The 25,678-nt window shown below is 36.3% G+C and overlaps 1 protein-coding gene across 2 annotated transcripts; it reads right to left on the bottom strand.

The window, feature by feature from the left end:
• Positions 1-1,791: 1,791 nt before the first annotated feature.
• LOC106054485 (zinc finger protein 845-like) lies at positions 1,792-25,099 on the bottom strand. 2 transcript variants are annotated; one of them, XM_013210367.2, is made up of 8 exons: positions 25,005-25,058; positions 23,704-23,913; positions 21,027-22,436; positions 10,978-11,102; positions 10,566-10,880; positions 8,075-8,872; positions 6,215-7,009; positions 1,792-4,800 (listed from the first exon to the last, which is right to left on the bottom strand). In XM_013210367.2, exons 5-8 carry the CDS (start codon positions 10,857-10,859, stop codon positions 2,749-2,751), a joined length of 3,939 nt encoding a protein of 1,312 aa, XP_013065821.2. In that variant the 5' UTR covers positions 10,860-10,880; positions 10,978-11,102; positions 21,027-22,436; positions 23,704-23,913; positions 25,005-25,058; the 3' UTR covers positions 1,792-2,748. The 2 variants fall into 2 exon arrangements, with proteins under 2 accessions (XP_013065821.2, XP_013065819.2); XM_013210365.2 differs by lacking the exon at positions 23,704-23,913 and having other exon boundaries at positions 10,992-11,102; positions 25,005-25,099.
• Between the last annotated feature and the right edge of the window lie 579 nt (positions 25,100-25,678).

The raw sequence follows: 25,678 nt of genomic DNA on the forward strand, positions 1-25,678 counted from the left end.
AGTAGTCTAACTGAATTTCCATTTGATTGGACCATTAAAAATTATCTTATAATTTTTTTAAAAAAGTAAAATCATGAGCACACAATATGAATTCTGACTTCTTTTGAAAAGTAAATGTTCTGGGTAAATCATTAGTAACTCATATACACTTTAATGACCTATATGTAGGTCTATAATGTTCTTCTTCTAGCCAAATTTTCGTTGCTGAGCTGTTGTGCTGTTCTCTTCAGTTGTTCACCATTCAGTATTGGTTTTGTTGGGCTGCAGTGATAATAGGGGCTGCCTAAGGTGGATTAAGATAAGGCAGTGATGCCCAAAATACGGCCCGCGATGTGGTTCCATCCGGCCCGTCGAAATGTTGGCACAAAGTGTAGAAAATCCCCCATCCAAAAAAAAAAAAGGTTGACAAATGTATCTTTATCTACGTTACGGTTAGGGCCCTCAATTTTTCTTTAGTTAATTGGTACTATGACCTTTAATATTTGTAGGCTTATTAAATAGGACTCTGAATGTAGAATCTACCACAAAAAGTGAACGGATCTTTACTTTTTGTGAACATGATAATAAGCCAACATGTTTGATTTGTAAAGAAAGTGTGACACTTTAAAAAAGAAAAACATGTAAAGGCATTATAAAACAAATATGGTGACATTCTTGATTTAAGCCGCGAATAAAAGTTAGTTTAACTACGCCTACAGATTGGACGATCGATGGGAATATTTACTAAAAAGAGAAAATGAGTCGTTCTAAGGCTAACTACAAAGTTGTTCATATTTTAAGTAAAAAAAAAATAAGCAATGTTCTGTCGCGTGAAAAAAAAAAAAGATAAGCTTCAAATGTCCAATTCATTAATGTAAGTACTAGATCCAAGGGTTTCTAATCAAATACTTTCAAATTTAAGTCAATTTCAATTCGTTTTTCGTTCATGTGGCCCGCGACACGAGTGTCTGAAATTATAATGGCCCGCGGGTCGAATTAGGTTGGGCATCACTGAGATAAGACATTCACAGAGGATATGGTACAGGGTTTCATCATGGTGGGCACAGTGTCTACAAAGGAGTAGGTTAGTGGGATTTATTTCGTTAAGGTGGTGATTTAAAGGTGTCGTGTGTCCAGTTCTTAGTTGAAAGAGTGTAGATTGCTCTTTGCAGGGGAGGAAATCTAATACTGTCCAGTTTGTTTGTCGCGGTCATTTCTTTGTACATGGCTTTGCATGTGTTTCCTGATGCCCATTGGTTGAGCCATTCCTCTTTGTGATTGCTGACTAACATTGACCTGAGAGTCAGGTAGTTCACTGGTCTGTCTGGTTGTTCCATAGATGACCCCGCCTTTGATAGTTTATTAGCGTTTCAATCCCTGTGATGCCGATGTGCCCAGGGATCCATAGTAATTTGACAGTTATACTAAATTTTGACACTGGCCCTATACGATAGACTGGATAGACTATCTTGGTTAATGTTGCCAACTCTCTTGGGCTAGATGCAATGTTGCAAGTCAATGCTTGAAGTGAATTTGCCTTATCTTATATATTACAGACGTTAATTTAAAAAAAAAAGATAATTACGTCCTACGCATTTCATGTGTCAATCGAGTCATGCTTGTGAATATCAATAGCAAACTCTGCTAAGTCGTTGGTTTTCCTGATTCAGGCAACCCATTCCAAAACAACAATCTGATTATGTTAGCAACTCCGGCCTGGAAGTTTGGAGACTAATCACCCCAGGGTGCACCTATCACGAAGTGTTGGTGTATATTGTAATTCATACAAAAAAACAAACAACACATTTGCCATTACTCAGATATATGTATTTATTTATTTATTTTGACTAGGTTGTAAGCATGATTGTTAAAATATAAAATATGCATTCTCCCTTTCCCAATACAGTCTGCCCTATTATTGCATAAAAAAGGGGTTAGTGAAAGGGTTTGTATTAGTAGATACTAGTATTATTAATAGGAAATAATAAATATATATATGTTTTTTTTAGGTGCATTTAAAAAAAAAAAAAAAGATTATTGCAACCTAAAGTTGCAAACTGTCATGAAATTGGAATTTAAATACCATTTCTTGTTGGTTTTTAAATTTAAAGTGAATCAATAGACAGTACATGCAAAAATAAGAACAGCTTTCTCCCTTTTGGGGGCAGTTAAAAACAACAACTAATATAACTGACAATATGGCATATTAATATTGGATATTTATAGGTATTGATAGATAATTTATAATAATTTATAATTTTAGAATCATTTTTATATACATTTTATAGAAGCACAAAAAAGGTTTTAAATTATTTTTAAAAAATTACATAAAAAGAATAATTTTTCAACAGATTTTAACAAACTTGTATTTAAAAGCTACTAGTTAAAGTTGTATCTGATTTTTAGATTACAGTGCATTGCAATTATATTGTGGACTAATTATATTGTAAGTAGTTAACAAATTATAAATAATATTATAATTATTTATAACTTCTAAGGTCTATTCAGTTTATTGCCTTTTTTATTTAGTTATGTAATATATCTTGACATAAACCTTTACAAAAACATGTATTGTCCATAATACAATTTTGTGGCACAGACCAACTGCTTCAAAAAACATAGAAAACCCAACATTCACAGAATATGTTTTATTAAATGACAAGGACTAGCAATGCTTCCAAAAATCTAGAAATACTGAACAGTCAAAGATCTAGCTTTTTTTTACCCAGACCAACATGCTTCTAAAACCTAGGAAAAACCCAAAGCTGTTTAACCTGGATCAAAAAATATCTTTGATGCTAAGTGAAAAGATGGGTTGGCCAGTTTTCTTGTCTTGGTGTGATTCCTCAGATGGTCTTCAAGGCTGGACTTCTGACAAAATTGTTTGTTACAGAGGAGACAATGAAATGTTTTCTTTCCAACATGAAGTCGAATGTGGGTTTCAAGTTTGTTGAAGTCATAAAATGTCTGATTGCATAGATGACAACGCATGGTGCTACTCCAGCGTTGATGGATTGATTGATGTTTCACAAATCTAGTTCTCTTTTCAAACCCTTTCAGGCAAATGCTACATTTATAGCGTTTCTCCCCAGTGTGAGTCCAAATGTGAGATTTTAACTCTGACTTCATGCTGAATCCTCTATTGCAAACTGGACACCGTAACGGTTTTATTAACGCATGGGAGAAGCTGTGGTTTGTCAATTTCGACTTCTGATCAAATTGCTTGTTGCATACCAGGCACTTGAAGGGTTTGCCCTCGTGACTTTGAGCCTTTGTATGACTGCCGCAGTGTGAGGCTAAACTTTTTCTGGACAAAAACTCTTTGTCACACTGCGAACACTTCAACACGCCTTCTTGCACGTGAACTTTAGCGTGCTGCCCTAAATGATCATTTCTACTGAACCCTTTATGGCAGATTGGGCATTGATATGGCTTACTGTCAGAATGTGACGAGCTGTGTTCAACGTAATCTTTCACTCTGTAAAATTTTCTCATACAAACCAGGCACTGCAACGGTTTCTGTCCAATATGGATTTTAGCGTGATTTCTTAAGCGGTAGATTGTGGGGAATTCTCTGTGACATAAATGGCACTTCAAGTGTTTTTCTTTTTGATGCACTATCTCGTGCTGCTTTAAATCTTTCGGGTCGAAATATTTTTTCTGGCAAACGGGACATTCAACGGATTTCTGTTCCGTATGAATCCTATTATGCCTTAGAGATGCCGCCCTGCTTATAAATCCTTTATCACACGTGAGACATTTGAAGGGCTTCTCTACGAGGTGTACTCGGCTATGACAGTTCAAGCGTAACGTAGAAGCAAATTTTTTACGGCAAACAAGACATTCAAAAGGTTTGTCTCCAGTGTGATTCCTAATGTGAATGTCTAGTTTTCTTTTGGATAAAAATCTTTTATCACATGTGGAGCATGTAAAGGGATTCACCTCAAGATGTACATTTTTGTGCTCCTTTAGACTAGTATGATCAAAGAATCTTTTCTTACAGACGGGACATTCATAAGGTTTCTCTCCAGTGTGGGTCAGATTGTGTCGTCTCAAGGAACCTCTGGATTTATATTTTTTACTACAGATAAGACAAGTCACAGATTCCTCATCAAGATGCGTCGTCTCGTGTCGTTGTAAAGAATCCTTAGCGACAAATGTTTTCTTGCACACTGGACACTCAAAGAACTTCTCTTTAGCGTGAATCCTGCTGTGCACTTTCATAGAAGAACTAGTTGAATACTCTTTATTACAGGTAGGGCACCTAAAGACTATGTTGTCACGATCTTTATGTTTTAAGCTGTGCACTCTTAGCTCTGACTTGAGGACAAATCCTTTCTGACAAACAAGGCATGAAAATTGTTTCACTCCAGTATGGTACAGGCTGTGTGTCTTTAGTCTTTTTTTATTCATGAAACCTTTATTGCAGATAGAGCAATTAAACAGCTTCTGGCCAGTATGAATATAATCATGTAATTTTAAAAGTATCGGGTTCGAAAACTTTTTGCTGCAATGTGCACAATCGTACATCTTCTGTTGAGGAATACTGCAAGATAGAGCTACTGGGTAAATTTGGCTGTTCAGACCTCTGATGTCAACACTGCCTTGTTGATTGTAATCATTTGGAGCATGTTGGTGATTTAGATCTCTGACACCTCGACAGTCGAAATGATTGGTATTAATTGTTCTAAGCTTATTATTCATATACCTGGTATCAACACTGTCTAGTTGAGTGGTATCAGTAGGGTTAGGCATGCCATTCAGAGATCGGTTACCAACACTGCTTTCTTGACTGTTTCCTTCTGTGATTGGTAGTGCATTCTGGTGAAGAGTCAAGAAGAAACATATAAACTTAATATGTGGATATATATAACACAAACACATGCACCTACAGACATAAAAGTATATATACATAAAGCAGGTACCGATAGATATCTTAAATCAACACTATTAGATCAATCTAGATGACATTTTTTCTTAGATTGAGACGGTTAAGAGCTGTTAGAACTCCCATTAGGTTTTTATATTAAAAAAAAAGAACCCAACTTTTTACTTCAGGTACCCATTAGAGCTGGAGGGGAGGTGCCCAAAGATCCAGAAAATAAACATCCCAGTCTTCACCAGGACTCAAACCCGGGAGCCCGGTTTGGAAGCCGAGCGCCTTACCGCTCAGCCACTGCATCCCCAGGCATGTGGCAGAGTGATAACGTACTTGGTTTCAAAACTTAGGGGTCTCAAGTTCCACTAAGATTTTAAACTTTAGGATTTTGAAGATGTTCCTGAGTCCACCCAACATCAATGGGTACTCAGTATACACTAAAGAAGAAGAAGAGGTGGTAGGCAATTAAGCTAGCCGTATGTTAACTCTTTCTCTCCATAATTATTTTCTTCGTTCCGATAGAATTATTCATTTCGCTCATTTGTATTTCACTATCCTGTTATGATTAAACTTCAATAATGTTTTTTTTTACAGTAAGAAAATGTTATATAGATATAAGGCTAGTCTTCGAGTCCGATGATTAGTGAGGAATGCAGTATTTCCAGTGGCTGCGTAGTCCAAGCTGTGACCTACATATTTTGCCACATCCAGGGCAAGCATAACCATTGTCAAGAAAATGTTATATTTAGTATCGAATTATAGGGGTATGCATGCTCTTTTTTACACAACACAAATTAAAGTTTATAAATCTAAAAATCAATTTGATTTCATGGGGTCAAATCAACGTTGGCATCATCAATTAGCAGAGAAAGAGTTAAACATAGACAACAGAGACAGATGAGCTTTACATCTCGGCATGTTTGTCTTGTCTCAAAAGGTTTCTTCATCATCATCATCATCATCATACTCCATTTGAGTGAGGGCTTGAGAGGCTTAAATCCTCTCTTGCAAAAGCCCTGGACAGAAACCCTGCTGTATTGCATAATGCATAAATGTCACCATATAGGTCGAGAATTTTTGGTTTCCAAGACCTGTCGAGGCAGACCTCAGCAAGTCTGGGGCAGTCAAACACTCGCCTGGTGTAGGGATTGTGTCTGTCGGGGTCTATAGCTTATGCTGAACTGATCAGCCGCCGCCCTGGAGACTAGTGAAGGGTCAAGCCATTAAAATTTGCGGGCTCTAAACTGGTGGTACAAAAAAAAAGGTCTCCTGCCACACTCCACTTTCGTGGATTAAACCCTGCCCTAAAGGTTTCATAGATGTCAATGAAAACTAATGTCACAGAAAGAAACTTACATGATGTCCATAGACACTTGTATTCTGTGATTCACATTCCATGTTTGTCAGCGCTTGCGCAGCTACCAGCTTTTGTGAATTTAGATCCTCTCCTTTCCGAAGATGAGTCGATTCATGCCGTTTTAAATGTGAACCTCTGCTAAATTGCTTATTGCAAAGACGACATTTAAAAGGCCGGAAGCCGGCATGAATACGCTTGTGCCTCCTTAAGCCGCAATGGTCGCGGTACACTTTATCGCAAATGTCACATTTAAAACGCCGATCTGTATGAGTTAAATTGTGTTCTCTGAGATATCTCTTGGATTTAAACTTTCTATTGCAAACCAAACAAGCAAACGGTCTCTCCTCAGCATGTTTCACTATGTGCCATTGTAAGCCACTCAATTGTCTAAACTCTTCGTTGCAATCAGAACATTTGAATGGCTTCCCGTCGCCATGTACTTTCGTGTCGTGCCTTTTCAGGTGCTTTTGTAATTTAAAATGTTTGCCGCAGACTAAACACTGGTAAGGCCTTGCGTCGGTGTGGACTATGAGGTGTCTGTTTAATTTATACTGGTCCGGAAATCCTTTGTCACAAATTAAACACCTGTGAGGTTTGTCTAGGGTATGGCCACTGCTGTGGTTGATTAAGTTCCCTATGGAAGAAAATTTTTTATAACAAATTGGACATTTGAACGGTTTGTCTCCAGTAGTGTCGATAAAATCTTTATGCTCCAAGTTTTCAGCGGAAATTGTTTTCATGGGTAGAGGCTGACACTTTTCTCGAATGCTGTTACCATTGAATTGTTCATTAACCTGTTGTAACGGACAAAAAAAAATTATTTATATAATTATATTAAAAAAAAAAACAATAATGGATAATAATTGAATAAACAGGTTCAAAACGCAACTATAGAATTCAATTTAAACAAGCATAGAACAAGTTCATCACCCCATAACAACAGCATCTAAAAAAAAAAAGTGACTAGCTTCCCCTTAAAACGTTTTAGTCTCAATGTGAAGGCTCTTTTATTTGAATGCTAGATGTGAAGATGACTTGAGGCTACTATAGGATTGTGTTGATCAGACAATGCTCATTTATTATTGTTATTTAGTGAAGATCCATATCTTCCAAACACTCAAACAAAGAAGAACTTATTGCCAGAGTTTCTAATGTAGATATGTTTAGTAATTTAAACAATGAAAACCCTTTTAACTCAAATTGCAAAGCTTTAAGTCAGGAACCTGTAATCACTCAAAATATAATACACAATATATGCGGGACATGTTCTCCGACAAAATGAGCTACGCATACCAAGAGTTGTGATGACATGGAGGCCAATACGAAGAAAGCGCAAAACAGGGACGTCCTCGTAAAACTTCGCACTACACTTTCATGGAGGGCCTCAGAGCAGTGGACTCCAGGTCGGGAACAGGCTTCAGACATTGTCAGGATATAAGTCTAAGTAAATAAGTTTAACTCTTTCTCTCCGTAATTATTTTCCATGATCCGACGGAATTATTCATTTTTCTCCTTTGCAATTCATTTCCCTGTTATGATTAAACCTCAACAACTTTTTTATCATAAAATATCTAATTTGGTATAGAATAGAAGGGGACCGCAAGCTCTTTTTATATAATGCAAATTAATGTTTATAAAAAACATAAATCAATTTATTGTGGTCAAATCAACAATGGTATCGTCAATTAGGAGAGAAAGAGTTAAATCAGAAATAACAAAATATGCCCACACCCACCCACCCCAAAGCAAGAGTTCAACTAAGAAATAGCCTTCTGTTAGTTGTTTCAAGAAAACCTTGTATCTAGCTGATTCAACCCAATAAGGTTTGCCTGTACTCAACATCAGGTTAAGAAACTTACTTCAGTTATATAATTTTCGGTGACATTTGAATCCCCTTTTCTTGACGGTTGTACAGAAAAAGGTCCCCTGTCAGCAATTTCTGCAGAGCTCACTTCTTGAGACTTGGTTCCTTTTTCAGCCTCTTTGATGTGAACATTTGTGTGTTGCTTTAAATGAGTACTGCTGTTGAATCTCTTATGGCAGACCAGACATTCAAAAGGTCTTAATCCTTCATGAATCGTCTTCCTGTGCTTTCTCAAAGAGGAGGGATCGGTAAATTCTTTTTTGCAGACATGGCACTGGAAACGAAAATCTGTATGTATCAGGCTGTGAATCCTTAGCCGTTCTCTGGTTTTGCATTCTTTATTACAAGTGGGACAATAAAGTGATTTTTTCTCAAGGTGCACCAAGCCATGTCGGTTTAGGTGATGCTGAAATCGAAAACGCTCCTTGCAAACTGAACATTCAAACGGTTTCTCTTCAGCGTGATATTTTCTGTGATCATCGAACTCTGATTTGCCAGGGAATTCTGTGTTACAGATTGAACACCAAAAGGGCCGCGATCTTGCATGAACTATGCTGTGCCGTTTTAACCTGTACAGTTGAGAAAATATTTTTCCACAAACCGGACAAGTAAATTTCTTAGCCGCGGAACTATGACTGTCAATGTTATTTTCAGTGTTTTCAGAAGAGATAATATTCCCAAGTTGCTTTGTAAGTTCTGTCTCTTTGACTGTATGTTCCTCGCTTTTCAAATGTTGTGTTGAGATACTCTCTGGATGTTTTTTCGTGTGTTCCGTCTGCTCTTCAACTTGTTTCTGTTTGGAATAAAAGAAATGCGATTGATTAGTAGTGTTGATGCACAATACAATCATCTTTGTGTGATGTACAATACAATCCTCTTTGTGTTGATGTACAATACAATCATCTTTGTGTTGATGTACAATACAATCATCTTTGTGTGATGTACAATACAATCCTCTTTGTGTTGATGTACAATACAATCATCTTTGTGTAACAATAAACAAGAAAACATTTTTTTTCTAAAGTTTATACGAAGTGTAATTGTATCAATTAGTTTGTCATGTCATTAAATCTGCAACAGATCTAGACCAACAACAATAAATCTGTGCTATTAATAATATTTTTACCAATTGTTTTTGTTTAGCACTATTTCATGCATTTAGCTTTCTCAATACGTTATGATCCTATCACTTATCTGGACCAGTTGGGACAATGGGAAGGAGAGGGGGGGGGGGGGGGGGGGGGGGGAAGAAAGGGATATGTGGTTGGATTTCACCGTAATTGGTTTTAAAAAGCAGTTTTACAACAACAAAAAAATAATATATTATATAATTATAGTTTGGGTCAATCTTGAAATATGTGAAATTGACCTAGACATATAAATCTTGTGTAATTAGAAATAATTTTAACAATTGCTTTAGTTCAGCTTTCAGCTATCTCAATGTCCCATGATCCTATCACTTGTCCCGACCAGTTGTGAAAGGGGGAGGGAAGAAGGGCGTCTCTTGGTGAATAATTTTTAAATGCAAAAAAAAAAAGTTCACTCAGGGCCTCAAGAGGACTAATTCAACTTATGCCCCCACACCTGTCAAGTAAGATTTCTTTCCCTCATTCAAGATACCAAACAAAATAATTAATTACCAATAGTTAATTAACTAATTGGCTAATTTTTTTAAATTGATTCTTGTGTTGTCAGGTAAAAGAAATAATTTCAGCTTAACCTGAGATTGGGTGTGGGAGAAATAATGTGTATAAACTTTTGACCATACAAACAGACAGTGAGTTGATATATAAGCTTTGTAAAAAGTAAGAAGGAAAGTCACCCCTTTCAAGCCTTGCTATCAGACCAGATCCACTTTTTCTATGGCCAATAGTTAATCAGGCTCTCATGTGGTTAGCAATATGACCAACCAATTTTACATTGCCAACTCATTTCAGAGTATGGCGGACTTTGGGGCATCCAAAATTCCCAGTCTTTGTTGAGATTCGACCCTGAGTCCCCTTGGTTCAATAGTGCTTTTATCCCTCAGCCACCTCACTCACACCTCTTGCAAAGCACTAACATATACAATTGTATATATATATATATATATATTATATATGCATTTCTAACAAAGTCGTCAGAGCAAGACAACTTAGTGTGGTAACCTAATAAACTACTACAGGAGGAGATGTCTGGATTCTAGGCTGGCTTTATTGAACAAGAATGACAAAACAGTTCACAATAACACAGTACACACACACACACCACAAGCTGACCTGGATACCAAGACATTTTGACACACAAGAACAGACCAGTTCACAACACACAACAAGAAACAGAAACACACAACAAGAAACAGAAACACACAACACTTGGTGTCTGAAATAAGTAGTATTGATATTAAAACAACAAATTATATTTTTAGAGATCAATGACCAATTCAGTGACTTTTAAAACTAAAATGGGACGAGCCTAACTGCCTGTTTTCTCATTCAAACACTTACTTCTTGTTCAGTCTCATCCATGCTCTTTGATTTAGCTGTGACTTTTAATGCCTCAGTGGAAAAAAGTTGCTGGCTGTCTTGAGACAACTCACCAAATACTTCCACTTCTACAGAATGCAATACTTGTGATATATATCCATTATCGGTTGCTCCAACTGCATCAGGCTCTTGTACGAGACATCCAGTGTCCACTGTTTCCATGTCACCTGGCGTATGAGATGAATGTTCATAGTTAGCATCAGCAGACAAGAAGACATCTGTCGAACCAGGCATCAATTGTGCTTGATCTTCCATTTTGCCGCTCACAATCCCAAACTGAAATGATTTATGGGGGATGGTTATGAATTTCAAATGAAATTGTTTGACAAGTATCTGACATTCATTTTGATATTTGAGAAATGAAGATAATTACGTTCAAGGCCAGACCTTCTGCGGGGCGCTGCGGGGTGGACTCAATCTTGGGACTGTAGTGATGACATTCCAAAGCTCCTACCACACCATCAGGCAGGAAATGGTCCACAGTAGGCCTACATTAATCTACAAGCACAAAGAAAATACAATTGTGAAATTTTAACAATTCTAAAAAGAACTTTCGTTTAAAATTAGATTCAATTAATTGATAAAAATTGAGCTCTACTTAAATAGTAAATTATGCATCCCTGTAGAAACCTTTCCAAAGATAAAGTGCAAGCACACAGAAAAAACTAAATATGGAGTAATGTAGAGATAGGGAATGTAGATAAACCTTGATAAATCTAGATAAACCTAGATAAAACCATTGAAAATATTTGGTAACTGTATTGGAGCAATGTGATTTTTTTTAAAGAAAGCTGAGTTTACCAGAGCCTCGAGATTTTTTTTTTCATTAAACATTTCGGCTATTGCAAGTTTAAACCATTGAATATTGATTAATTTAATTTAAATTTTGATGCATTCGCATTCCCAACCAGCTAGGAATAGGCAAAAAACCTATTCCCAGTAAACTGTGTATAGTGGACTGGGAATAGTGTTAAAGCCTATACACAGTTGACGGAGAATAGGGCTATTATACAGCCTACTCTAAGCTGGTTGAAATAAGCACTTCATTATATATTATTAATATACTATTAAGATCTAGATCTATATAAAAGTATACTAGTATTATTATAATATAAATATGATATCTAATAGAAAAATAGATCTATAAGTTTGATTTTCATTCACTTTAGTAGAATGAGTCTAATGACTGTTACAAGAGACCAAGAGTAGATATATATTATAGATCTAGTAAAACTCTGTCACTTTATAAGTGACTAGACCAGTGGTATTCAACGGGGAAGCTAGTGCCCCCTGGGGGTGTTTTTTGTGAAATTGGGGGCGCTGAAAGTCAAAGGGGCGGTAGGGGGGTGGCGCTGGTCAAAACGGGGCAGTAAGGGGGCGCTGGGCATAAATGGGGAAAGAAGAAACTAAGGGTGCACTGAAAGAAAACAAATAAAAAAATTCTTCAAAATTAAAATTGCAAGCTAAATATAGACAAATTATAGTTAGCTAGCTTCCAATTTAAGAACAAAAATAACGTTAGAAATTGAGTTCGGGAATCCCATAAATTCTATTTTTAAATCATTACTCTATTGCTCTAATCGGAGGGTATATCTTGTTCTTAGATTTTGCGCGCATAAATGTTTATGATTTGATAAACAAACTAGGTAATATGCCGTTAAGATTATAGTTTATTTTATCTACATATGTTAATATATTGATAATTAATTAAAAAAACATTGAAGCTAACATTCAAATAGAATAATTTGTACCTTTTTATAAACAAAAAAACATTGACAAAGTGTTGTTATGGAAATCTGTATGTATGTAGGTGAATACTTTAAAAGGTTTTAGTGAATTGCCACTAGATAAAAAGTACCCCAATGTTCTACTTTGAATGACAGCATTTTCAGATAAGGTTGTGCAACCAAGTCGGCTTCACGAACATGTAGCAATATCCAAAAATAATTTAAGAATATTCATGAACAATTATACAAATCAACTATTAGATTTAAACAATATTAAAAACAAAAAACAGCAAAGCAGGATATGTTTTAAGCTACCTCTTAGAAAAATGCATAGAGTTTTTTTTTTTTTAAGTCTTATTATATTGTTTGAAAATTGATTAAAACTAAAATTAAAATTTTTCAAAATATGTATCTGTTACACAAAAATACTTTTTTTTGGTAGTGAGAAATGTTACTTCAGAATTGTTTAGTTATGTAGCTTATGACGACATATAGGGAGCCATCAGTGGTTGAACACTACAAAGGCTTCATAAGTAATATAGAATAAGGAACAGATCTATCCACTATTGATAGGCAACATCTTAATAAAAGTTTAACACACAATTTCATTTATATTTGAATCTTAAATAGACAACAATACGAAGACACTTGTAGCTCAAAACTTTATAATTTTACTAGATTCTAGATCTAGATCTAAAATTACTAGGCCTTGAAAAAGTGTTACTTCAAAAAAGAAGATGATTACGTCCTATCGTCATGCATTTAGTCATGCATATTAACCAATGACTTAAATTCTGCCAAGTCACTGGTTTTCCTGGCTAGCTCAGGCAACCATTCCATGCTCTAATAGCACTAGGAAAGAAGGAGCTCTTGTACAAATTTGTCCTAGCATATGGAACTAGAAATGTGCCTTTTTTGCCCTTTATCTTTGTGTCTTTCTGAGTATTTTATTACATTAAATTTTGTTTTTGTATTTGAATATTATTTAATTTATGGATCAGTGTTTTATGTATTTTAATTTTATAATTGCTACTTTACTTTTAAGTCTTCTATCCTGAACTGCCTGACCTGAACTATGAAGGCTGAAGGCTTTCTAAATTTAATGATTTTACTAATCTAAATCTCACTACTCACTGCTCTATTATTTATATATTCTATTAGCTTCAATTAACTATTAGAGTCTAAATATTAAAAAAAAAATTGTGTCTCACTCAACTCACTTTCAGTACTTTCACTCAATCACTGTGACTGTCAGTCACTGACTGAGTCACTGTCTCAGTGTCTGTTCCAGTTTCATCATTCTTCATTATCAATTCAATATTATCATATAATCATGTTTTCTTGAGTTGCCAGATATAATCTAGATCTAGACTCTAAAATCTAATCTTATATATATAATAATACTCACAATCTAACCTACCTAGATAGATATAGATCTAGATGTAGATCTAATTTTTTTGTATCCTTAGAATTCATCAAATTATTGTATTTTTTTTTTGTACCGTATTTTAAGTAGATATCTATTTAACGAGATTTTATTTCATGGAAGAGTTTGATCAACTCTTTTACGCCTAAGTTATAAAAATTGCTATTGAGTCTATCCGCAAATAAACCATTGCACACATAGTTCGGTTTTTCTACTTGTCGGCAGGCTCCATTAAAAAAATTTCTGTGAAAAGCTAATTTGATATTTGACCTGCACTTTTTAATTACAAGAGCAGCAGAACATTGCGCTGCAGATTTATGAATTGCATTCCTGAAGCTGAGAATACAGGGAAAATATTTGGCGAAGGGGGTCCGCCTTGTAACCCGCTCCACGAGACCCTTAGCAGACGAGGAGACTGCTATCATTACGTTTGAGTACCGTATGTTTGGCGTCAGTGATTTTAAGCATAGACATAAATATGTTTTAAGTCTGTTTCTAATTTTTAATAATCTTACATTGTAATAGGCTTAGATCTATATGTTATAGGCCTAAGTATTTATAAAATGTCAACAACAAAAAAACACATTGAAATTTTAAAATAGAATAGGCTTTCATTTTACATTGTGTACACAATCAATTAATGTAAGTAATTAGATCACATTATTATGATTCTAGCCCATAACATCTAGAAATAAATAATTTCAGGGCTCCGTTATTGATTCATGTAGCCTATGTTCATTGCAGCTTAATGTGAATTCTTTAAAACTACAAGAAATATAAACTTAGCCTTGAAAAAGAGTCAGACTCAGGGCTCAAGTCTCAGTTCCCAATCATTGTTTGTTAAATGCTTTGTATAAGTCTGGTTCAAGTATAAGTTGCTTTCTGCATAATACCCATGTCTCTGTTCCAATTTAAGGGTTGAGAGTGCGCTCCGTGTCATGGACATACGGTGACAAGACCGCACTACAAACAACGATGTCCTTGTGAACCCCGGTATGGACAGTATAGAGGGCCTTCTTATGGGTGGACAGTTACGCTGGGCAGGGCACGTATCCCGAATGGGGGACGAACGTATGCCAAAAGCAGTCTGCTGCATGCCTGAAGTTTGGCTTACACATTAGTTAAAGCAAACCCAAAATACTGGCACTGCACCTCACGTGAACATTACAATAATGAACAACCTCTAGAAATAGTTAACAATTTGGTTACTTGGCCCCGTCATATTAAAAGATGTGCAAAAGGATAAAGAAATATGAATAGTTAAGGAAATAGGCACCAGTACATTACAGTTGTTGAATAGCGTGTGGTGCTATATACTTTGATGAGTAGTTAGCCTACCAGTAAAGCCCCAGTCAACCGGAACTGTGTGGGTCGGGCACACTGCTATAGAGTAGTAAAACATAGCCCACATACTCTCAAGACTCCAAAAATACATTGTATGGTGATCTATTAGAAAACTAAGACTAAGACTGCTTTATTGATCCTTACGGAAATTTGTAGTGATTACAAGGACTCTTTTCTCATATAAAGACAACACAACAGAAAAATACACATACATACAACAGACAACATAAAGAGTTCATTCAGCGACTACAAACAGGTATCTTGGTGCATTTCATGTTCCCTGATCAATGAGTGGCGGTGATAGAGTCTGACGGAGTGAGGTACGAACGAGTTTTTGTACCGCTCCGTTCTTGTTTTGATTGACAGCAGTCGCCCACTTCGCGACGACCTGACGTAGTTCTGATGGAGCGGGTGGCCGTTGTCTTCCAAGATTTTTTCGATTTTTCTTAGGCACTTTTGTTCAAAAAGTTCCTTTAAATGTGGTAATGTTGTGGGTGTAATTTTTGATGCTTTTTTAATGTAGAAGGGAGAAGAACTACAGCTTGTCCACCTCTTAGATATGCAAAAAAAAAAAAAAAAAAGTTCTTCAGAATTAGACCCGACAGTTGTGAGAAAGAAGTACGGGATAGTTTTACGTTGAGAGCAAGCACGAATGGAGGAGTCCTGGATGGCGTACCTACACACCAGAAGTGGAAAGAAGTCTGAAAACGCTGCAGGGTCTGGTGTTTACAAATGCCTAACCCGTGAACGTGGGTGAATATTTAGGACTTGCCCCCTTTAGTTACACGAGAAGTTGCAAAGGGAAAAGGTCATCTCTGAGAGACGTGAAATGCAACAGAGTATATGATGTTGCGTATCGTATAGTGAACCGTTGGGTGAAGCTCCTATTAGTACACTGATCAATATAATATAGATTTAGTTTTGTGTGCATGAATTAATTTCATTTCTACAGCTATTTAAGATTGTGTTATCCAATAAAAAGATTGATCTCGGAACCCGCGTAGACGTAATCATCTTCTTTTTTGAAGATATATATATATATATATATATATATATATATATATATATATATATATATATATATATATATATATATATATATATATATATATATATATATGGGTCTTTGTGTCTCGGAAGTCAATGGATGCGCCCAGGTGAATCAATGGCTTTGGTTTCGTCTTGAGATGGGGCAGAATCTGGTGTGACTGATCAGGCCGATTCTGGAGCGGCAGTTTGCCACAGTTCATGCATGTGTATGCATCTGACTTAGGGCTGGCTGACGGGGCAGCTTTCTTTTTCTTGACTGATGCAGCTTCACTTCTTTTGCACTCGGCGAAGTTCGTACCAGCACGTAGAGTCTGTCTCCATGCTGTCCGGTATCGGGCTATCTGTCCCCACATACTTTGTTTGATGCCTGTGGTTCTCGCTTACAGATATCTCTGTAGGTTAGTCTTGGGCGGCCCTTGGGTCTGACTCCCTCTGCAAGCTCAGCGTATAGTATGTCTTTAGGGATTCTTCTATCTGGCATGCGAGTGACCTGACCGAGCCAGCGTAGTCTTCTCTTTGTAAGAAGAGTATAGATGTTGTGCATATTGGCCCGTTTCAGAACGTCTTGGTTGGAGACATGATCCCTCCAGGAGATGCACATCAAGCTTCGCAGGCAGCGTAAGTGGAAGCTATTCAATCTGTGTTCTTGACGCATGTAAGTTGCCCAACTCTCGCTGCCATAAAGAAGTGTGCTCAGAATGCAGACATTGTAGACTAGGAGTTTGGTTGCCCAAATCAATTTGGTATTTTCCTACATTTTACCGCACTATTAATTAATCTTCGAGACTCGAAGATAAGCCTTAGAATAAAATGCAGTGATACTGTTTGTTAAACTTGTTTTGTACATTGTTTTACATGTTTTGAATGTTCCTTCAGATTTTGAAGATAATGCAGCAGGCAGGGTTCCAACTCGGGACCTACGAGACCACAGAAGGACAGTCCAGAGCACATACCACACGACCAGGCAGCCATCCTCATGTATAAGATTAAAAAGATTAGCATATTCCATTCAGATTAAACACATTATTTATTTAGTTGTTTTAGTTTCAAAAGTTTATGTGTAACAAAGTAATAATTTTAATATGGTTGAAAGACTTCATCTTTAACTTAAACTAGGTATAAAAAAAAATAATCTCTTATACGGTTGAAAGACTCCATATTTAACTTAAACTAGGTGTAACAAAATGATCTCTAATATGGTTGAGAGACTCTCCATCTTCAACTAGGTGTAATAAAATGATCTCTAATATGGTTGAGAGACTCTCCATCTTCAACTAAGTGTAACAAAATGATCTCTAATATGGTTGAAAGACTCTCCATCTTCAACTAGGTGTAACAAAATGATCTCTAATATGGTTGAGAGACTCTCCATCTTCAACTAGGTGTAACAAAATGATCTCTAATATGGTTGAGAGACTCTCCATCTTCAACTAGGTGTAACAAAATGATCTCTAATATGGTTGAGAGACTCTCCATCTTCAATAAGGTGTAACAAATGATCTCTAATATGGTTGAGAGACTCTCCATCTTCAACTAGGTGTAACAAAATGATCTCTAATATGGTTGAAAGACTCCATCTTCAACTAGGTGTAACAAAATGATCTCTAATATGGTTGAAAGACTCTCCATCTTTAACTAGGTGTAACAAAATGATCTCTAATATGGTTGAGAGACTCTCCATCTTCAACTAGGTGTAACAAAATGATCTCTAATATGGTTGAAAGACTCTCCATCTTCAACTAGGTGTAACAAAATGATCTCTAATATGGTTGAAAGACTCTCCATCTTTAACTAGGTGTAACAAAATGATCTCTAATATGGTTGAGAGACTCTCCATCTTCAATAAGGTGTAACAAAATGATCTCTAATATGGTTGAAAGACTCCATCTTCAACTAGGTGTAACAAAATGATCTCTAATATGGTTGAAAGACTCCATCTTCAACTAGGTGTAACAAAATGATCTCTAATATGGTTGAAAGACTATCTTTAACCTGCTACACTGGCAGATCCAGACCCTCTAGTACAAGAAATTCTCATATGGAACTCTCTTTAGTCATTCTGTGGTACGAAATCATTAAAGGCTGCAAGTGTACACAGACATAAAGTATACACAGACATTTTTATAGAAAAACAAAAATGTTTTGAGAGTGATCATTTTTTAATGGAACAGTAACATGTGGCCAACAATGTTCCATCAAAGTTTTGCTAGACTGTAAATCTAGCATGCAATCACACTCGCATCATGATAGTTATATAATATAGCAAATATAACACAATGGTGAAAGAATATGTATTGATAATATTTAAACATGAAACAAATTATTCACAAAATAAAACTTGAGCAAAAAAAAAAGAGAGTTAAATATCAAATTTAAAGTCCACAAGTCAAGAGTGATGCTTGTTATTAGATATACCATTTCATCTTTCTATTTATGTATACGAAGATCTTAAAGGCACTCCAAAAGTCTCAGAAGCATAAATTAACTTGCTTTACAGTATTATAACATTAGTCTCCCCCTCTTATCCACTGAAAGGCAATCATATACTGGTATAGTAATATATACAATTACAGAAACCTCTGCTATATTATAGCAGAGTCTCCTCAACTGATCTCAGGCACATCACATTTAAGGTAAATTTAAATCACATTGACATTAAAATGAAAGAAGAGCCCATGATTGACATGTGTTAAATTAGGCCACTCCCCTCTTTAAAAATCACTGGGGTAACTTCAACAATTAACAAGAGCATAGACATATACACTTTTCAGAGAGTTGAAGTTTATCAAATATAAAGGCTTATGGATGGGTGGTTTTAGATTCACAAGTTTAAGAAAATTAAAACAATTCAAGATATACCAAAAGAAGAGAAGAAACTGTAATTAAACCAAGTAAAAAAAAAACAGTGTAACAAATTAAAAACTAGAACAAATACTAGATCAAAACATTGACATAGTTCCTATATTCCAACAACAGATCATATCATGCTTGAATGGTCAGCCTAAGAATGAATACAAATATTGGCCTTGAGACATTCTTAACAATACAGAGATGTGGACATGAAATGACAATATATTTGTACATTGAAAAAGATTTTAACAGCTACCCTGTACATCAGCGGTTCTCAACCTTTTAAGCTCGGCGACCCCTTTTTACAACCCCCCACTCTTCCGCGACCCCCCACCCACCCACACTTACACAGCAATAGAAAAATTGACAAAAGCAATCCATTAATCGATGGTCTTAGGCGACCCCTGGCAAATCGTCATCGACCCCCCCCAGGGGGTCGCGAACCACAGGTTGAGAACCCCTGCTGTACATGCAGGTAAATACAAAGTTTTCAAAACAACGTAAAGGCTAATGGGACGGATTTCTTTGATGATAATAATAGGCAGCTCTAAATGTCCTACTAAAACATTGTGAAACATCTGATATACCTGAACCCAATGGGTGAAGAGTTTAGACAGCGCGGTGCTGCCACTTGCGCAACATTCTTCAAAGGGGTCCTTCGATGGGAAGTTTTACAGAGCTTCTAACTTTTGGTCCCAAATGATTCAATGCCTTGAAATATAAGGATCCTGTTTAACGTAGCTAGTTCTTTTGACCAATGATTCAATTTGGCAGCTCAACAGAACAGATTCTAATGACTGGGATGAGAAATCTTCTTTTTTTTTTAATCTCAATATTATAAAGTATGTCTCTTTTCATACAGATAGTTTGTAAAATGTTTTACATATTTCGGATGTTCCTTCAGAGTTGAAGATAGTTTACTTCCTAGTCCAAACCTCCCGCAGGACGACGGGGGATGGGAGCAGGCAGGGTTTGAACCCGGGACCATCGATAAATCCAAACGACAGTCCAGCGTGCAAACCGCACGACCAGGCAGTACTTGCAAAGCTTAACCAAGAAGAGTATTACATATCTGTATGAGTTTTGCATGATATTTCAAATCATTACAACTATAGAAACATTTCTTCACCTTCTTTATACGTCTCCCAAAAACATTTTGATTAATCCATTTCATTTATATTCGCTTATAATGGTGCTGTTTTTGAGTCTCAAAACAAAGTAAGACAGATAAAATGTATGTGGCTATGTACACCCAGCTATGTCCTACATGTTTCTTCACATCTAATGAAAACTGTGTTCTTTTGAGTCTTTTTTTTGTACTCCTGTATGGTTGTAAAAGTTGGACACTGAACGCTGAGGCTAAAAGAAGAATACAGGCCTATGTGGCAGAAAACTGCTGGGTATCAGAAGAATTTGAACTTTTTCAAGTCAACACTCTGGCTGGATAAAAGGAGGAACACCTCAATACTGTGAGAGATATTATCTCTGTTTGGTCATATTGTAAGACATAATAAGGCCTTTCTTAGAGTCTGAAGATTAATGAGGAGTACAGTATTTCAAGCGGTTAAACAGTACCCAGCTGTGGCCTACATATTTTGCCATATACAGTGCAGACATAACCATTCTGAGGGTGGTTGATTTAAGTTCTCTTGCAAGAGATAACTCACTGTCAAAAAATGAATCCTGGAGTTGAATGTACAGTGGATGAAGCCTGAAGAAGAACAGCTAGTTGGATAAGTGGATCAGTGACTGGACTTCTCTCCTGATATTCTGCCAAGAACAGCTGCTGATCAGGAGGAAGAGGGGATGGGTTACATGAACCATCAAAACACATCTATGATCAAAGTCAAGTGACTGGTGCTGATTGTGATAATAAGCCATGTCTGCCATTGCTCTATTTATCTTTTTCACATCGCCATTTTTAAATGTTTTTTTTTCTTACTTATTTTTTTGTGGGAATTTGGCAATTTTTATTTTTTTTTGTTTCATAAGTTTCAGACATTTCTTCATATTGAAAATTATTACCTTCTAGCCCAAGGCTCCTGCAGGACAGCGTGGGCAGGGTTTGAACTCAGGACCATCATGACAACTGTTTGAAGTGTTTACCAAGCAGCCAGAGCGGTTTCCTTTGTTAAGCTTCTCTTTTCAACTAAGATAATACAATCTTATAAGAGATCTTAAAACATAATGTTTATTGTAATGCTATTTACACAGCAGAGTAATCTGAATGCAAAAAAATAATAAAATAAAAGGGCAATTTATTTGATAAAAAGTTCTCAAAATTGTGAAACTGTTGAAGGATAGAAAGATGTTATTTTCTTTCTGACATCAGTACAACGTATGTACTATCCACAAGGTGATTTCCCACATGACGCTCTAATGTTTCCAATAGATAATACTGTCTATTGCACACGAGACATTGAAATGTTTTTTTCCCAACATGGCCACGCATGTGAATTTCAAATCTTTGAAAGTCTGAAAATGTTTGATTACACAGAGTACAATTTCTGAAGCTGTTACAACATTTCCGAGACGATAGGTGATATTTCAGTGAAGACTTCTGAGCAAAGCCTCTCATGCATACATTGCATTTCACTGGTTTTTCGTACGAATGGATTAGATTATGTTGTTTTAGATTAGCTAACGAGGCAAAATCTTTATAGCAAACAAAACATTTAAAGCAATCTTCTCTTGTGAAAAATGATGACAAAAGATCCATATGGTTTAATTTATGGGATCTTAAATCCCAAGGACTGCAAAAAACTTTGTCACAAATACAGCACTGGTAAGTTTTTTTTTCATGAATTATTCCGTGCCTTATAAGTTTCCAATTTTCATGAAATTCTCTACTACATATTAAGCATTTGAACGCTTTTTCTCCATGTATCCGGTTGTGACGCTTGAATGCCACGTGACTATTAAAGACTTTTTTACAAACCAGACATTCAAAACTTTCTTCTCCTGTTAATCCAGAATGATTTAAAGTTCTCTCAATATGAATAAGATTATGTTGCTTGTAATTGTAAAACTTAGATAACCCCTTGTTGCAAAGGAGGCACTTGTATTTTTTTTTATCTGCATGAATAGAGGAATGCTCTTTTAAGCTATATTTGGAAGCAAATCGTCTCTGGCAAATGAGACATTTATGCTGTTCCAATCCGACATGTCGAACCATATGTGGTTGTAAGGAGTTAGGGGAAGATAATCTTTTATTGCACAAAACGCATTTGTATGGTTTGGGTTCAATATGACTAAGGCTATGTCGGTATAAACTTGTTTTATTGACATATTGTTTACCACAAGTTGAACATGTGTACTTCTCTTTCCTTGATTTCATTAGAATTATATTGTTGTCACCAATGGGTGACTTACGCTCTGAGATGTAATAGTGGTTACTGCATAAGAGTATTTTATCTTTCCTATTCTTTGGTTTTCCTGAGGAAAAAAGAAGAGAGGTTTAAAGAGATGTAGAAATAATAATAATAATAACTCATAATTTAAGAAAAAAACTGAGTTGAAAAAACAACGAAAATATGGGAACCTAGGCTTGGAGATTAAGCGTTTATGGAAGTTATCTAAAATAATATACCCCATTGTTATATCAACCGAGGGGATAATAGAAACTGACCTCACAGATACCTTTAAGCATGGTCAAGAGGCCAAGTGCGCTTGAACTTGGCTTGGCTTGGCTACCTAGAAGGGGGCTCGAGGTTCGACACCCGACTTGGGCAGAGTTGTGTTTACTGAGCGCCTAAAGGCAGCACGGAAAACCAACTCCTAGATACCTCCTCCCCCCACTGGTCCACAAATGAGATTGGACCAAAGCGCTCTGAGCATGCTATAAGCATGAAAGTAGCGCTATATAAAAGCTATAAATATAAGGCCCTGTCAGAGGGCGGTACTGCTGCAGACCTGCCACATCAGTGGGGGGCACAGTGAATCAAAATTTGGCCATAGCCGTGAGAAATATGAGCCAACAGGACAGTGGCCTGTCGTGCACTGTGCTATAATAGCTTGCTCAGGCCTGGACAGACTCCACCACAGGGAAGTGCAGTCAGGGCGCCTCATGCGCTCCCAGACTCCACAGGCTTTTTGGGACTTGTCCCAGCACTCAAACCACTTTTCCATTTCTGTTCTTTGTATTATAGCCAGGGATTGATGAAAACTTACAGCCTGTTCAGTGGGTGGAATTTGCCCTCCCTGGTGGGCCAAAGAGTCTGCAATTGTGTTGCCAATCACACCTATGTGACTCGGTACCCACTGCATTATTACAGGGGTGCCATAGCATTTTATAATGTTATGTGAAGCCATGATGACAGTGTTGATATTATACTTATAGTAATAACAGATTCTAGATCTATTATTATAATAATAGAATTTAGATCTATATTATTCTATACATTACATTGACTACAGATTTATGCTTTATAATTTATGGTAGGCCTATTGAGGCTACTCTATAGATCTAGTCAATAAGTAAGGCTAATGGGCCTATGGGCAAGGCAATAATTCGAGATTGAATAGAACTCATTTATGGTAAGCTTTAATGACTATAGATAGTAGATCTTGATCTATAGAAATATTCTGAGACATGAGTAAATATATTATATAGAGACTTAGTCTAAGAATATATAATATAATTTAATAGGTTCCACAATGTTCTTAACACAGGAAGTGGCAATGGTCTTAAGCCCATCATTACCTATTAAATGCTTCCAATGGCACACATCTCAAATAGCCTTTGACAACCAGTCCAACTCCTGGCCTTCATGTGTGGTTCAGATACTGAGCCCGGCAGGGCAAAGGCGAGCAACTGGCGCCTAAACCAGTAAGCTTTGGATAGGAGGGGCTTGTTAGCCTTGGTTGGCTAGGAGAAGGAAAACTTTGAGTCCAAACCTCCGCTGCCATGCGGCTATACCCAAACACATGAAAGGCTTTGGGAGACAACCCTGAGGAAAAATCAGGAGCTGGTGACACTTAAGCAGATTGTGGCCTACTGTGCTACAGCTGCGGCACTACTGATCCCAAACTGTACAGGATATTCCTTTCCTTTGGTCACATCTGCTACGTGGAGAGGGGGGAAACTGCTGTGTGGGCGACATTGTTCTGACCATAAACAATGTCCAAGCTTTCATCTCAGATAGGTGAACAGGAGTGTCTCTCCAAAATAGGGCTCCACAGCCACATGAAAAAGTGTTTGAGATGAACCATAATCATTCTACGAATGAAGGAATTCAATAATGATTTAATAATAATATGGTAGTATAAAGAATATAGATCTATCTAGATATAGATCTATTATTACTAAATAACTAATAGACTTAGAGTAGACAACTTTGTTTTTAGAGATCATACAGACTAAGACTAAGAGTAATTGGTACTAACTAACAGTAAGTGAGTAACAGAACGAGTACAATATTCTGATCTGTACTGAGTACATTAGAATGACTAGATTCTAAATCTAGATCTATTCTAGGCTCTAGAGTCTAGAGTTAGACTTAGACCTAGATAAGCCTAGATTAGATCTCTAAAATAATTTAATAGATCTAGAATCTAGATATTGATATCTTTTATAATTATAGATCTAGAGTCAGTAAAGTTAGACTCAAGTAACAGTCAACTAGCTAAGACACTAGTCTAGTCCTAGATTAGATTAGTAGAGATAAGACTAAGAGTTAGAGTAGTAGTAGTAGATCTATAAAAATTTTAAAATAAACAAATAACATATTAGTCTTAGTAATTAGCTCTAGATTCTAGATCTACTAGTACTAACTACTAGACTAGTACTAGATTCTAGATGATAGATCTCTAGATTCTAGATCTAGCTAACTTGCCTAACTTGGACTTGGTTATTTGATTCACTTATCACTAGATCTAATCTAGATAATATGTGCCAGAAAGTTTGATATAGATCTAGATCTACTAGGCTTAGTAGAGTAGACTCAGTAGACCAACAAAAATTAATGTAAAAAAAACAAAAAAAAAAAAACAATCATATCTCACTTTCTTTAAAGACGTTCGCTGTAATCTCGTACTAACCAGTGAAGAACAATAACATCCATTGTTTTTAATATAGTCTATGGTTTTTTAACGGATCCATTAGCTTTAACTGACTTATTCGCATTATTATTACTATTATTATTAATATATGCTTCGTGAGTTGTAGAATTGTTTCATTTCACCACCGTACCGGTAATATAACAATAATGTTATTTATTTAACTTGTAATTAGTTCGGTTAGCATATTAGCCAAAACCTTTTTTGTTTACAAAAAATATAATAATAAAAAAATAATAAATAATGCGAATTTTTGCACAATCTAGACTCTAGAAATTCTCTCCCATTGTAAGGTGTTAAAATGTTTGTAAAATGTTTTACATGTTTCGGATGTTCCTTCAGAGTTGAAGATAATTACTTCCTAGTCCAAACCTCCAGCAGGACGACAGGGGATGGGAGCGGACAGGGTTTGAACCCGGGACCATCGATAAATCTGAACGACAGTCCAGCGCGCAAACCGCACGACCAGGCACTTAGTTTAGTTACGCACTATAATAGACCGACAATGAACGCACATTTTATAGTGATGACATAGACGCTGGGATTAGAAATTAGTGTAGACTTTTAAATCAGTTATTGATAGGCTCTCAAAGAGATAACATCATTGTTAGTGACTGACT

This window comes from Biomphalaria glabrata, chromosome 3 (genome assembly GCF_947242115.1).
Source record: "Biomphalaria glabrata chromosome 3, xgBioGlab47.1, whole genome shotgun sequence".
Lineage (NCBI taxonomy): Eukaryota > Metazoa > Mollusca > Gastropoda > Planorbidae > Biomphalaria > Biomphalaria glabrata.

Bases quoted from the DNA above. Each gene is read 5' to 3' on its own strand.
- LOC106054485 (XM_013210365.2), bottom strand. From the start codon at position 10,859: ATGGAAGATCAAGCACAATTGATGCCTGGTTCGACAGATGTCTTCTTG. The intron at 8,873-10,565 runs GTAAGTGTTTGA...TATTCCAAACAG, and splicing joins TGGATGAGACTGAACAAGAA to AAACAAGTTGAAGAGCAGAC. The intron at 4,801-6,214 runs GTAAGTTTCTTT...ACTCTTCACCAG, and splicing joins CAAGTGTCTATGGACATCAT to AATGCACTACCAATCACAGA.